Source organism: Entelurus aequoreus, linkage group LG18, assembly GCF_033978785.1.
Source record: "Entelurus aequoreus isolate RoL-2023_Sb linkage group LG18, RoL_Eaeq_v1.1, whole genome shotgun sequence".
Taxonomy (NCBI): domain Eukaryota; kingdom Metazoa; phylum Chordata; class Actinopteri; order Syngnathiformes; family Syngnathidae; genus Entelurus; species Entelurus aequoreus.
Window position 1 is genome coordinate 16,267,342 of NC_084748.1, and position 15,650 is coordinate 16,282,991.

The window sequence follows — 15,650 nt, forward strand, 5'->3', positions numbered from 1 at the left end:
CTCAGCTAAACTATCTTTAAGTAATGTTACAATTTTAAACGGCAACATGAATTACCATGAATTGATTAACGTGGACCCCGACTTAAACAAGTTGAAAAACTTATTCGGGTGTTACCATTTAGTGGTCAATTGTACGGAATATGTACTGTACTGTGCAATCTACTAATAAAAGTCTCAATCAAAAATCAATCAATCAATCAAAACAAAGAAACTGACTCAAAAAAGGCTCCAACGTAAGTAAGTAAAGTAGGGCTCCACTTTTACAAAAATGCACTAGCTTGATGCTAATAAACATTGGCTTTGCTATTGACATGCTACTAATTAGCAGGCCAGTAGTTGTAGTTGTAGTTTTCATTTGTTAATGAAAACTACAACTAATATGCACGTTACATTCAAACAGCTGGTGCGTCAAAAGTACAATACTTACAGTTTTAACACTTTTTAGGGCACAACAAAAGACTGTATTATACAAACCATAAACTATACACTACGACAATTTAATGTCTTGCAACTGTAATTGCTACCTGATGTTGTTCTTGAAAGTGAGACTCAGAAATCTTACAATGAATCAAAGATGTAACAACTGGACAACAGTTCTCATCAGCTCATTTTTAAATGTTGCAAAAAAATATGTGCTTTTATTAAAAATTTGATATTATTCATCTCACTTTGTGAATCATAGCTGACTTAACTATTAAGAGAACTGTAGTATTTAGAACTGGCTGATGTAAATTGTGTTGCAAGATGGGAACAGGAAGTAAGTGAACAAATGTGTTACTAATTGCTATGAAATGGAAAATGGGTAGGATTAAATAAGCTTTGCTTCTTCCTACTCCTTTTGGAACATGTAAAGAGGAATGAGAATGTGTGGATTGTATAATGTATCAAATTGTATCTCTATACATGTTTGAAATATACTCAAACCATAATCATAACCATTATCAAAAACAATTAATATTATTAACACGAAAATTGGTACCGTTGAGTACCAGTATCGATTCCCAGGTACTGGAAATTGGTACTGTATTGGTTTAAATGTGAACGGTGCCCATCCTTAAAACTGCATATGGTCAAATACAAAAATCTTTACCCTTAATAGATGCTTGGCACTTTCTGAAGTTGAGTAAACAAATACCATTACACTAGTGAAATGCAGTATTTTACCTGGTATGACACCTGGGTGAAGATAGGCGCGTTGTCATTGACGTCCAGCACTTGAACCCTGACCTCTGCAGAGCTCTGGTGGATGGAGTCCGACACCCAGACGGTCAGGTCGTACTCCGTGTCCTCCTCCTCGAGGTCCAGGGCTCGAGTCAGCGTGACCACGCCGGTGTATCGGTCCATAGCGAAGGGGCCGTGGGTGCTGGCGTTGCGGGAGAAGCTGAAGGTGATGGCGGGGTTCAGGTCCACGTCGTTGGCCGTCACCTGGGCGACCACGTGCCCTGGGGGAAGATCTAGAGCACGGCAAGGTGTGAGGATCCACAACATGAGGCGCTTTAGTTTCTTGCTCCCATCTTACTCTCGGCTATGAGAACAGCTTCCATTGGGGGGATGGCAGGGCTGTTATCATTGATGTCCACCACTTGGACCCTGATGGTGGCGCTACTGCTGAGTGGAGGATTCCCTCTGTCTGTGGCCTGAATGACTAGCCTGCAATGTGAGGACAATCAGTATTACTATTAGAAGAAGAAGAAGAAGAAAAAAACAGGCTTCGCTACACGTCTTTAAATGGCGCCTGGTGGGCTGCCAACTATCCCTACGTTTAATCAATGTTTTCCTTTAGCAAATATGCTAACGTAGCAAGATGTCGCTGTTAAAATGTGAGTTTAATGTTAGCACTTTAGCACACATAGCTATGCTAGTGTTGCTAGCATTTGTGCCCTGTCTGATACGTGGAACAAGTGCAGAGTTACAGTGAACCGCAGAAGAATCAGGGACGCCCCAGGCGTTAACGTACTCGTACGAAGGCGTGATCTCGCGGTCAAGTGGCGCGTTGGTAGCCAGTATCCCACGAACGGAGTCCAGGATGAAAGCGTTGTTATGGTTCCCAGACCTGATTGAGAAGTCCACCTGTCCGTTCACCCCGCCGTCGGCGTCGGAAGCAAACACCTGCACGGGGGTAAGGGAAGAAGTTCATTTTAGTTGTAGCATTGCAACGTGAGCCAATGGAACTTAGACACTTTTTAAACAAGAATGTTTGTTTGCATAAAATATTATAAAGTGTATGCAGTGTTTTTGGGTCTGAAAGATTAAACATTCAGAGCTACTGAATAGTGAGCTACTGTGTGGAACAATTTCCCTTGTGGATCAATAAAGTTTGTCAAAGTTTGTCTAAGTGTAACTCTAAATGTTTTAAGTGCGCTTTATAGGCAGAATAGAGTGATTTCCATTATTGCCATTGTTGGCTGACTTTTGCTAGCATTTATTTAAGAGTTAGAATGCATTAAAATTAGAGATGTCCGATAATGGCTTTTTTGCCAATATCAGATATTCAAATATTGTCCAACTCTTAATTACCGATACCGATATCAACCGATACCGATATACAGGTATATAGTCTTGGAATTAACACATTATTATGCCTAATTTTTGTATTTATTTACTCAACTGCAGAAAGTACCAAGCATCTTTTAAGGGTAAAGATTTTTGTATTTGACCATATGCAGTTTTAGGGAAGGGCATCGTTCACATTTAAACCAATACAGTGCCAATTTCCAGTACTTGGGAATCGATACTAGTACTCAACTGTACCAATTTTCGTGTTAATATTATTAATTGTTTTGGATAATGGTTATGATTATGGTTTGAGTATATTTCGAACATGTATACAGATACTAGAGATGTCCGATAATGGCTTTTTTGCCGATATTCCGATATTGTCCAACTCTTAATTACCGATTCCGATATCAACCGATACCGATATAACACATTATTATGCCTAATTTTGTTGTGATGCCCCGCTGGATGCATTAAACAATGTAACAAGGTTTTCCAAAATAAATCAACTCAAGTTATGGAAAAACATGCCAACATGGCACTGCCATATTTATTATTGAAGTCACAAAGTGCATTATTTTTTTTTAACATGCCTCAAAACAGCAGCTTGGAATTTGGGACATGCTCTCCCTGAGAGAGCATGAGGAGGTTGAGGTGGGCGGGGTTGGGGGGGGGGGGGGTTGAGGTGGAGGGGGGTAGAGGGTAGCGGGAGGTGTATATTGTAGCGCCCCGGAAGAGTTAGTGCTGCAAGGGGTTCTGGGTATTTGTTCTGTTGTGTTTATGTTGTGTTACGGTGCGGATGTTCTCCCGAAATGTGTTTGTCATTCTTGTTTGGTGTGGGTTCACAGTGTGGCGCATATTTGTAACAGTGTTAAAGTTGATTATACGGCCACCCTCAGTGTGGCTGTTGATCAAGTATGCCTTGCATTCACTTATGTGTGTGTAAAAGCCGCATATATTATGTGACTGGGCCGACACGCTGTTTGTATGGAGGAAAAGCGGACGTGACGACAGGTTGTAGAGGACGCTAAAGGCAGTGCCTTTAAGGCACGCCCCCAATATTGTTGTCCGGGTGGAAATCAGGAGAATGGTTGCCCCGGAAGATTTTCGGGAGGGGCATTGAAATTCGGGAGTCTCCCGGGAAAATCGGGAGGGTTGGCAAGTATGCCCTACGTCCGTACAGCGGCGTTTTAAAAAGTCCTTAATTTCACTTTTTTAAACCTATACCGATTATTTCCGATATTACATTTTAAAGCATTTATCGGCCGATATTATCAGACATTTCTACTGAAAACCCATCTATTTAGGACTGCCTTTTCCCTCTGACCTCATTTGAGTGTTTACAAAGGCGCCTAGAAATAAAATTTATTATTAATATTATTAAAAAAAGAAAAACATATGTGTTTGGATTGTGAATACAGTGAAGATGCATATTTGGTCTACTGGTAATAACTTTATAAACAAGGTTTGTCAATAAAAGCCTGAACGGTAGAAACAAATTTCCCTTCCAGGCTTTTATAGATGAAATTTGTTTATAAAGGATTGTGAATTATAAACAAATGTCCCAAAAAAAAGTGCAGTTCCTCTTTGAAAATTATATTCAACATTACTCTACCTGCATGATGTAGGTGTTGTGCACTTGCCCCTCCCACACAGCGGTCCTGTAGGCGCCATGTTCAAAGAGCGGGGCGTTGTCATTGGCGTCCTGTAGACCCACGACCACCTTGCAGTGAGCCGTCTGCAGCCCGTTGTCCGCCAGGACCACCAGCGCCACGCTGGGGCCCGCCTCAAAGTCCAAAGCGTTGTCCTTCCGCACTCGCATCTCACCTAACACATTGAGAAAATGACCCTTGGAACAATCTGCGGACCGTTTCGGGGAAGTTTAATAAATAAAAACAACATGAGCATCTCGCTGTTGGAGCGCGATCAAGCGGGGCTGGCAATCCTTCTCATGGAAACAATTGTGTGTACCGTACGCGCCGCGAGATGAGGCAGATAATTTGGGCCTCTTGGCAACGACGGGCGATATTTTCTTTGGCAGGGATGTTTTTGTGGAAAATAAAATGGCTGATTAAATGTGAAATTAGCATAGTTCAAACCAAAGGCCGCATAAGGAGTTTGTTACCTGTGTGGCGGTTGATGGAAAAGACGTTATCGTCATCGCCGTCGAATATGACGTACGATATTCTGTGTCTGTTGTCGCTTTGGTCGCCGGCATCGACTGTTGTGATCCACGTGCCTGGAAAACAAGTTTTTTTTTTTAAACAAAACATGTGCAGTACAACAAGAGATGTCCCGGTCCTGATCATGGTATCGAACAAGGGGGCTGATATTTGCCTTTTTTTAACTGATCTTTACCCTTTATATGGTTACGGATTGTACTCGTGTGAAAGATTCCTTCAAAATGGATGCACACTCGGGGAGACATACCATAATTCCATTTCCATGTTCTTTGTTATGATGCATGAATTTCTGTGTCTTGCCAAAACACCAGCTCCAATTTAAGAGCAAGCTGTCTATTCACAGTGCGAACCTGCTTCTAAGATACTAATCCCTACCACCATTGCGGAAAATAAACACATTTTCTTCCGCATATAATTATCACTGGAGAACTAGAGCACTGTGGGATACAGTCTGGTGTGCCGTGGGAGATTATCTAATTTCAACTATTTGGGTTAAAATAGTTTTTGCAAACCAGTAATTATAGTTTGAGAATGATGTGTTGTTGTTGAGTGTTGTTGAGTGTTACCGTGTAATACTCTTACATATCAGTAGGTGGCAGCCGTTAGCTAATTGCTTTGTCGATGTCGGAAACAGCAGGAAGCAGTGTGAAGGTAAAAAAAAAAAGGTGTCTAATGCTTAAACCAAAAATAAACAAAAGGTGAGTGCCCCTAAGAAAAGGCATTGAAGCTTAGGGAAGGCTATGCAGAACAAAACTAAAACTGAACTGGCTACAAAGTAAACAAAAACAGAATGCTGGACGACAGCAAAGACTTACTGTGGAGCAAAGACAATGTACATCCGAACATGACATGACAATCAACAATGTCCCTACAAAGTAGTATAAAAACAACTGAAATACTCTTGATTGCTAAAACAAAGTAAATGCGGGAAATATTGCTCAAAGGAAGACATGAAACTGCTACAAGAAAATACCAAAAAAAGAGAAAAAGCCACCAAAATAGAAGCGCAAGACAAGAACTAAAACACTACACACAGGAAAACAGCAAAAAACTCAAAATAAGTCAGGGCGTGATGTGACAGGTGGTGACAGTACACCTACTTTGAGACAAGAGCTATAGCGATGTATGCTTGGTTATGCTTTAAAGTCATATCCAACAATTGCGACGACGACTCTTTACTGTCAACTGAGTTTTGTTTTTTAATTATTTCTGCTGGTGGTGTGCCTCCGGATTTTTTCAACGCAAAAAATGTGCCTTGGTTCAAAAAAGGTTGAAAAGCACTGGACTAGAGGAAAAGGAATGGCTAAGCATGCTACACACATCGAGCAGTACGACACAAGAAGCTAACCGCTAAAGCTTCAATGGAAAGTAGGGCTGATCGATCCAGATGTCGATACTATATATTCCTAGTATAGTGTCGTTATGTGAACGATACTAAAAAGATTAGCTCAATAATTTTCTTTTTCTTGCTCTTATTATTACAAATTACTTTTTCGGTTGTTTGTGTTATTGCTAACAAAGTCAGGGAGTAAGTCTCTGGATGCAAAAAATCTTTGAGGGCAAAACCCAAATACTTTGAATGGGAGCCAATAGTATATTTTTTACTTTTGTTTAGCTACTGTGCACTAGCCACTTTATTTTTGTAAAAATATTGTATGTAGCATTCTATACCACAACTTTAATCACCTGGTTTACAATAATACCGGCCAGCACATTCTAGATTTAACACGATGAGCTTAGTAAAATATGAGTTATTGTGTTTACTTTAGTTACTCGCTCAAGGTGTGAATCTTTGGGCACCTAAAAATCCGATTTGATTTCCGATACTTGGGGTGACGATTCAATTCAGAATCGATTCCCGATTCAACACGATTCTTGATTCAAACCGATTTTTGTAATGTGTTATTAGGTATGCTAACTTTTTTAAAACAGGTTCCAGGCTAGAAAAGCTCCTTCTGGTTGCAGGTAGATGGCCTAAAACGTGTTTAAAAAAATTTAAATAAAAAACTTTAACTTCCCGTTTTTATAAAAATATATATTTTAAAAAAATATATTACATTTTTTAAAATTATGAATCGGTTTCGAATTGGAATAAATAAGATTTGTGATTCGGATGTGAATTTATTTTTTGTGCACCCCTATTACTTGCTATAATTTCATTTTCAGTTCTACAATCTTTTGTCAAAGTATCGGATCGAGACTCAAAATGGGGTCGGATCAGAGACCAAAATAATCTGATCGGAATCGGGCGCCAAAACTGTTGATGATAATAATTATACAAAATAGTGTAATAAACTGCAAACAAATGAGTTTCAGATCACCACCAAACAATCTTCATTTTGATAAGTAACACCTAAAACTATCTTGGTAATTTGACTTATTGTTTTATACAGTTTTTATTTATTTATTACATTTTAGTATTTTTCCGTGATATATTTTGCCCTTCTTTTAAGGTATATTTTACTATTCTATCTTATTCATCCTTATGTGTTACAATGTAAACGTGACACTGCATGCACTTTATTTTTGTTTATGTCTGTACAGCACTTTTTAAATGTGCTATATAAATGAATAAACTGAACAGAACTAAAACTGTCCGTAAGAAACATCAAAACAATATGTAAACAATATATAAAAATGTTATATTTCCATGCGCTTTTTTTAACATGTCATAAAAATCCGCAGGTCAACATCCAGCAGCTTTCTCTAGCTTTGTATGTGCATTAAAATGTTATTACACAGCTGTTGGTGTGATCGTTGTGTGTGTTACATTTGTCGTATTGTTTACCATCAACTCATCAGCGCTATTAATGCTGACCGAGCAGTTTGCTCCTCACAGCGATCACAACATTGGTTCTGCTGTGTTGTTAAAAACAGCCACATTTGCATTTTCACTTTCTCATGCACTCCAAATCATGATTCAAGTTAAAACATTAGATCAGGGGTGTCCAACCTTTTCCAGTGAGGGCCACTCAATGAAAAATCAAAGGATGCCATTTTGATATTTTTCCATTTTAAAACAAACACTTTATAGAGATTTGTTTTTAACTCTTAGGGCTCCCCTCAAGTTTGGTGAATGTTAAAGTTCCAGGAGACCCAAAATGGTCTCAGTCATAATTTTTTTTTAAAAGTAAATCATATAAAAATATAGTTTTACATTCAATGCCTAAATTTCAAGACTAACTTCAGCTTTATCCGTCAATATAAAGTGTTTTGTTTCTTTATGTTTTATGCCTTTTTTGTCAAAGAAAACCCATTTTTAATGGCAAAAAAACACAAAATATGCAATTGTTTCCATCAAAAAAGGTCAAAGTGGAATATTTGGGGTGAAGTAATTAGACTATTAAATAGTTCAATAATTGATAACATTGATTTTGATTCATTATTATTTTTTGAGCAATGACAGTTTAAAAAAAATCCAAAAATGGCCCTCTCATAAAATTCTTATATATATATATATATATATATATATATATATATATATATATATATATATATATATATATATATATATATATATATATATATATATATATATATATATATATGTATTTTTTTCTTCACTTTTAACTGCCCATTTTGTCACCAACATTTTTTTTTATATGGCAAACACACAATATGCAATATTTGACCCCCCAAAAATATTTAAAAGTGGAATATTTGATTAAATTGTAGCCTTTGATAGCTCAATAATAACAACATTTATTTTGATTTATTATTTTTTGGAGCAATGAGAGTTAAAAAAAAATCCCACTAAAAGGTATTGGGGATCCAAAAATGACCTACTGATAAATGTTTTAAAAAAACAATGTTTTCTTTAATTTTAATGCTTGAATGTGTAGATCAACTTTGTTTTATGCCCATTTTGTCAGAGAAAACATTTGTTTTTATATGACAAACACGCACAATATGCAATATTTGACCCCCAAAAACTATTTAAAAGTGGAATATTTTATTTAATGTAGCCTTGAATAGGTCAGTAATAACACAATTGATTTTTTTTATATATATTTTTTTAGCAATGACAGTTTTAAAGCCTGCATGGCAGCTTTATCAGTGTCAACATTTCACCTTTGGAATCTTATTTTTAGAATGTTCCGTGTGCCATTAAAGAATTAGCTGTGGCCCACACTTTGGACACCCTTGCATTAGATCTTTTCGTGCCCAGGCCCCAATCCTTACAGCAGTTTTTGCGTATTCTGCTAAAACCAAAAAACATCCCTGGCAGAACTCCAGTGGTCCGACTTACCTGCCCTGCTGTTCTCCTGGACGGTGGCGTTGTACACCTTGTGCGAGAACTGCAGACCCTGAGGTTCTCCTTCTAGGTGGACAAACACCAAGCAGCTGGAGGTCAAAGCAGGAAGTCCTCGGTCTGAAACGTGCACCTGAAGCTTCTTGACGGAGAAACCCGCCCTCACTCGCCGTCGGAGTGAAATCTCTCCTGACTCGCTGTTAACGTCCAAGAGATTCTCCTCGTCCGACAGGGAGAATACCACCGTTCCGTTCGGACCCTGGTCCGCGTCGGTCGCCGTCACCGTGGCGACGACCTGGTTCGGAAACGTCCTCGTGGAGATGAAAGCGTCGATGGCATTGTGTTCGCAGACGGGCACGTTGTCGTTGACGTCCTCCACTTGGATGGCGACGGATGCAAAGGAGCTGAGCGGTCCTTGAGCGCAGCCGTCTGTAGCCATCACCCTCAGGCTGAACCGGGCCCCGCTCTCACGGTCTAGCGTCCGCGTGGTCCGGATCTCACCCGTGTACGCGTCGACGGAGAAGGCTCCTCGGCTGCTGTCCTCTGTCAGCGAATACGCCACGGCGCCGTTGGACCCCTCGTCAGGGTCCAGGGCGGTGACGCTCAGGACCTCCACTCCGGCCGGGAGACCCTCGCTGAGAGAGGCCTGGTAGCTCTTGCGGGTGAAGGTTGGGGTGTTGTCGTTCTGGTCCAGAAGAACCAGCTGGAGCTGCGTGGTGGAACTGAGAGGGCTAGGGCCGCAGTCGCGTGCCTGTATGGTTAGCGTGTAGTTCGGCTTGTTCTCACGGTCCAGGACCTGCATGGTCCTGACCACGCCCGTGTGACTGTCGATAGTGAAGACACCTCTGTAGTCCTCGCCTACAAATACACAATAATTAACGTCTCTATTCATTCATCATTCGTCCTGCCGTCGTCTCACCTTGTATGGAGTAGTGCACGGTGCCGTTCTCGCCTCGGTCCGGGTCGTAGGCCTGAGCCGTGTGAAGGACCCCGGGGGGCAGGTTTTCCGGCACGCTGATCTGGAAGGAGGACTGCGCGAAGTCCGGAGGGTTGTCGTTGTCGTCCAGCACGGAACACAGCACAGTGGCCACGCTCGACAAAGGCCGCGAGCCGCTGTCACGAGCTTGGACTGAAGACATTAATGAGAAACACAAGACATATAAAACCTCCTTTTTAGAAGCTGAACCTCCTTGACTTTTCCACATATTTCATCTTTGCCTTGACTTTTTTGACTGTGCACTTAAGATGTCACTTTAAGGTTTTACTACTTACGTATAAAATACTACACGGTCTAGCTCCATCCTATCTTGCCGATTGTATTGTACCATATGTCCCGGCAAGAAATCTGCGTTCAAAGAACTCCGGCTTATTAGTGATTCCCAGAGCCCAAAAAAGTCTGCGGGCTATAGAGCGTTTTCTATTCGGGCTCCAGTACTATGGAATGCCCTCCCGGTAACAGTTAGAGATGCTACCTCAGTAGAAGCATTTAAGTCCCATTTTAAAACTCATTTGTATACTCTAGTCCAGTGTTTTTCAACCACTGTGCCGCGGCACACTAGCCGTGAGATACAGTCTGGTGTGCCGTGGGAGATGATCTAATTTAATCTATTTGGGTTAAAAATATTTTTTGCAAAGCAGTAATTATAATCTGCAAATGATGTGTTGTTGTTGAGTGTCGGTGCTGTCTAGAGCTCGGCAGAGTAACCGTGTAATACTCTTCCATATCAGTAGGTGGCAGCCGGTAGCTAATTGCTTTGTAGATGTCAGAAACAGCGGGAGACAGTGTGCAGGTAAAAAGGTGTCCAATGCTTAAACCAAAAATAAACAAAAGTTGAGTGCCCCTAAGAAAAGGCATTGAAGCTTAGGGAAGGCTGTGCATAACGAAACTAAAACTGAACTGGCTACAAAGTAAACAAAAACAGAATGCTGGACGACAGCAAAGACTTACTGTGGAGCAAAGACGGCGTCCACAAAGTACATCCGAACATGACATGACAATCAACAATGTCCCCACAGAGAAGGATAGAAACAACTGAAATATTCTTGACTGCTAAAACAAAGTAGATGCGGGAAATATCGCTCAAAGGAAGACATGAAACTGCTACAGGAAAATACCAAAAAAAGAGAAAAAGCCACCAAAATAGGAGTGCAAGACAAGAACTAAAACAATACACACAGGAAAACAGCAATAAACTCCAAATAAGTCAGGGTGTGATGTGACAGGTGGTGACAGTACACCTACTTTGAGACAAGAGCTGTAGTGATGCATGCTTGGTTATGGTTTGAATTCATAGCCAACACTTGCGACAACGACTTTTTACTGTCAGCTGAGTTTTGTTTTTTAATGATTTCTGCTGGTGGTGTGCCTCTGCATTTTTTCAACGCAAAAAATGTGCCTTGGCTCAAAAAAGGTTGAAAAACACTGCTCTAGCCCATTGGTTCTTAACCTTGTTGGAGGTACCGAACCCCACCAGTTTCATATGTGCATTCACCGAACCCTTCTTTAGTTAAAAGTAAAACGTTTTTTTTTCTAATTCAAGACAAAGTTATATGTTTTTGGTAACACTTTAGTATGTGGAACATATTCTAAGTAACAAAGACTTAATTTAGAGTTATTTGGACACTAGGGGAACATATTCTAAGTAATAAAGACTTAATTTAGAGTAATTTGGTTAGGGTTAGGGTCAGGGTTAGAGGGTTAGGGTTATAATAAGGTCATGCAGAATAAGGCATTAATAAGTACTTAATAATGACTAGTTAAGAGCCAATATGTTACTAATTTGCATGTTAATAAGGAACTAATTAATGGTGAATATGTTCCCCATACTAAAGTATTACCATGTTTTTTTTTACTGGGGCATAAAATGAACCGTGCATGGACATCACCTTGTTCAAAGAACAAAACCAACACAGTGAATAAACTCACAACAAATTACACACATGCAAATCAGTCAGCTGTTGCCGTATCCATAATACGCCGATAAGGAGAAGTTTGTATTTACACGATGAGTCGGGTGTGTTTTGACCTCTGCCGAACCCCTTAAGGCCGACTCACCGAACCCTTAGGGTTCGATCGAACCCAGGTTAAGAACCACTGCTCTAGCCTTTAAATAGACCCCCTTTTTAGACCAGTTGATCTGCCGTTTTTTTTTCTTTTTTCCTCTGCCCCCCTCTCCCTTGTGGAGGGGGGGGCACAGGTCCGGCAGCCATGGATGAAGTGCTGGCTGTCCAGAGTCGGGACTCGGGGTGGACCGCTCGCCTGTGCATCGGTTGGGGACATCTCTGCGCTAGTGACCCGTCTCCGCTCGGGATGGTCTCCTGCTGGCCCCACTATGGACTGGACCAGGGGTCACCAACCTTTTTGAAACCAAGGGCTACTTCTTGGGTACTGATTCATGCGAAGGGCTACCAGTTAGATACACACTTAAATAAATTGCCAGAAGTAGCCAATTTGCTCAATTTACCTTATTAATAATTAATGATATTTATCTTTGTGGAAACACTGATCATCTTAATGATTTCTCACAATAAATATATATAGAAACAGATAAATATCAATATGCAACACTTTATTTTTATATTTTCTCTAAGTGCACAGTTTTCAAATTGAACATTTTCAAATGATCACTTCTAAGACAGTCTTGTGAAATCACAATATCCCATTTTAACTAGCTAGCCACTAACATTTTTTAACAAATCATGAATTACTTTGCACCATGTTTGTACAAATAATAACTCATGTAAAATACAAAAGTAAACTCTCAAATTTTTAAATCATGTCACACTTTGAACTGGACACCAAATCTGTTATCTGTTTCTTTGTCAGTTAGTGGGAAGCCTGGCATTGCATGCTGTTAACTAGTGTGTTGTACTCTGGTGTGTAACTTGACACTGCAACTCTGAGTGAGTCTTGCAGATGTGCATCAGTGAGGCGTGTTTTGTGTTTGTTCTTGATGAAGTTCATGTCAGAAAAGGCTGATTCACAAAGATAAGATTTTTCCTCATTGTTTGCGGAACCTTCTTAATCTTTTGGACATATTTTCACAGCAATCTGGCCTTAAGCTTAATTATGATAAATGTAAAATGTTAAGGATCGGAAATCTAAAGGGAACGTCCTTTCGAATGGAATGCAAAGTGCCTGTTTTGTGGACAAATGGACCAGTTAACATACTTAGTGTTGTTGTCCCAGAAAATCTGGAAGATCTAGGCCAGGGGTCACCAACCTTTTTGAAACCAAGGGCTACTTCTTGGGTACTGATTAATGCGAAGGGCTACCAGTTAGATACACACTTAAATAAATTGCCAGAAGTAGCCAATTTGCTCAATTTACCTTTAACTCTGTTATTATTAATAATTAATGATATTTATCTTTGTGGAAACATTGATCATCTTAATGATTTCTCACAATAAATATATATAGAAACAGATAAATATCAATATGCAACACTTTATTTTTATATTTTCTCTAAGTGCACATTTTTCAAATTGAACATTTTCAAATGATCACTTCTAAGACAGTCTTGTGAGATCACAATATCCCATTTTAACTAGCTAGCCACTAACATTTTTTTTAACAAATCATGAATTACTTTGCACCATGTTTGTACAAATAATAACTCATGTAAAATACAAAAGTAAACTCTCACATTTTTAAATCATGTCACCCTTTGAACTGGACACCAAATCTGTTATCTGTTTCTTTGTCAGTTAGTGGGAAGCCTGGCATTGCATGCTGTTAACTAGTGTGTTGTACTCTGGTGTGTAACTTGACACTGCAACTCTGAGTGAGTCTTGCAGATGTGCATCAGTGAGGCGTGTTCTGTGTTTGTTCTTGATGAAGTTCATGTCAGAAAAGGCTGATTCACAAAGATAAGATTTTTCCTCATTGTTTGCGGAACCTTCTTAATCTTTTGGACATATTTTCACAGCAATCTGGCCTTAAGCTTAATTATGATAAATGTAAAATGTTAAGGATCGGAAATCTAAAGGGAACGTCCTTTCGAATGGAATGCAAAGTGCCTGTTTTGTGGACAGATGGACCAGTTAACATACTTGGTGTTGTTGTCCCAGAAAATCTGGAAGATCTAGGCTCAGTAAATTATGATAATCGACTAAGAAAGCTGGACAAAATTATGCAATTATGGAAAGGGAAATCCCTAACCTTGTATGGTAAAATGTCTATTGCCAACTTGTTAATTATTCCTCAATTTATTTATTTGTTTTTGTCATTACCAGCTCCATCACAAAACTTTTTTAAGATTTATGAGCGGAGGGTCTTCGATTTTGTCTGGAACGGCAAACCAGAAAAGATTAAAAGAAAGGTTTTGTACAAAGAGTATGAATATGGGGGCTTGAAACTTCTCAACCTTGAAGCTCTGTGTCTGTCTTTAAAAGCATCAATTGTTCCAAAGATGTATTTAAACATTGAGTGGTACACAAATGTCCTGTTGGACAAAAAACATGTACTGTGTCAAAAGAAATGGTATCCTTTTTTACAAGTGATCCCCTCCCAGAGAGTCTGCTGGGAAACATGGCGGGGTTCATAAAGGAAACAATCCACTCATAGTGGTGTTTTCAATTTTATGTGCCAGAAAAAAGAGACGATATTTTGCAGCAGTTAATATGGATGAACTCTAATATTGTAATAGATGGAAAGCCTTTCTTTTGGAAAAATATGTTTGAAAGAGGAATCATTTTTGTCAATGATATTATCAATGAGAATGGTAAAATTATGAAGTATGATGAATTTAGAGCTATGTATGGTGATGCTTGCTCAAGCTTTTCATTTTATCAACTAACTGGAGTCATTCGGAAAAAATGGAAACAAATAATTAATTATGGAACTACTAAATTATTAGTTTGTAAAACTCTAATAAGAAATTCTAGTTGGCAAAAAGGAACTAAAATAAATAGAAAAATATATAATTTTTATTTAATAAAGAAATCTTTGAAGGCTGCCTCATACAACACAAATGGAAAATGGGAGGACTTTTTTGACTGCCCGTTGCCATGGGATGCCATATTCAAACTAATCTATAAAACCACTATCGATGTGCAAAATCGTTATTTTCAAATTAAAATTATTTATAACTTCTTACCCACAGGGAAAATGTTAAAATTATGGAATATGACAGAGTCAGATGATTGCCGATTTTGTTGTCAGGAGCCTGAATCCACCCTGCATTTGTTTTGGTATTGTCATATTGTGTCTTTGTTTTGGGTGGAAGTTGAAAAAATGTGTTTAAGGATTGGTTTGTTTATGAAGCTTAATGTGGTTTCTGTTATTTTAGGAGAGTTCATTGACAATCATGATTTAGTCAATTTAATTACAGTACTCGGTAAAATGTTTATTTTTAAGGCCAAAAACAGATATTCACTTAGTATTACTTTCTTTAAAACATTTATTCAGTATTTTCTAACTTTAGAAAGTTACATGGTTGAAAACGATAATGATGCCAAAAAACATTTTAAAAAAAGACGAGAAGTCCTCAAAGGCTTATTTTGAAAGTATAATTATGTTTATAGATTATATGATATCTGTTGTTGTGTTCCCTAATTTGAGTGACCTGGACATAATCTGGACTGTACATAAATGCTTATTTTGAAAATGTAATTTTGTTTATAAATTATATGCAATCTGTTGTGTTCCCTAATTTTTTTCTGTGTACATGAATGAAGGTGTGTGTTGCTGAGTCCGACTTGGACATTATCTGGCCTGG

At 38.9% G+C, this 15,650-nt stretch overlaps 2 protein-coding genes across 7 annotated transcripts in view; one reads left to right on the plus strand and one right to left on the minus strand.

Annotated features, from left to right (window-relative positions):
• Window positions 1–15,650, plus strand: part of LOC133633868 (uncharacterized) — a 174,155-nt gene that overhangs the window by 102,281 nt on the left and 56,224 nt on the right. The window lies entirely within an intron of this gene.
• dchs2 (dachsous cadherin-related 2) overlaps window positions 1–15,650 on the minus strand; it is a 62,842-nt gene that overhangs the window by 9,491 nt on the left and 37,701 nt on the right. The window contains exons 12-18 of the mRNA XM_062026620.1: window positions 9,851–10,060; window positions 8,929–9,789; window positions 4,622–4,735; window positions 4,112–4,323; window positions 1,958–2,109; window positions 1,520–1,650; window positions 1,165–1,454 (exon numbers count right to left, since the gene is read on the minus strand). Coding sequence (XP_061882604.1) covers window positions 1,165–1,454; window positions 1,520–1,650; window positions 1,958–2,109; window positions 4,112–4,323; window positions 4,622–4,735; window positions 8,929–9,789; window positions 9,851–10,060 — 1,970 coding nt within the window. The remainder of the gene's footprint in view (window positions 1–1,164; window positions 1,455–1,519; window positions 1,651–1,957; window positions 2,110–4,111; window positions 4,324–4,621; window positions 4,736–8,928; window positions 9,790–9,850; window positions 10,061–15,650) is intronic.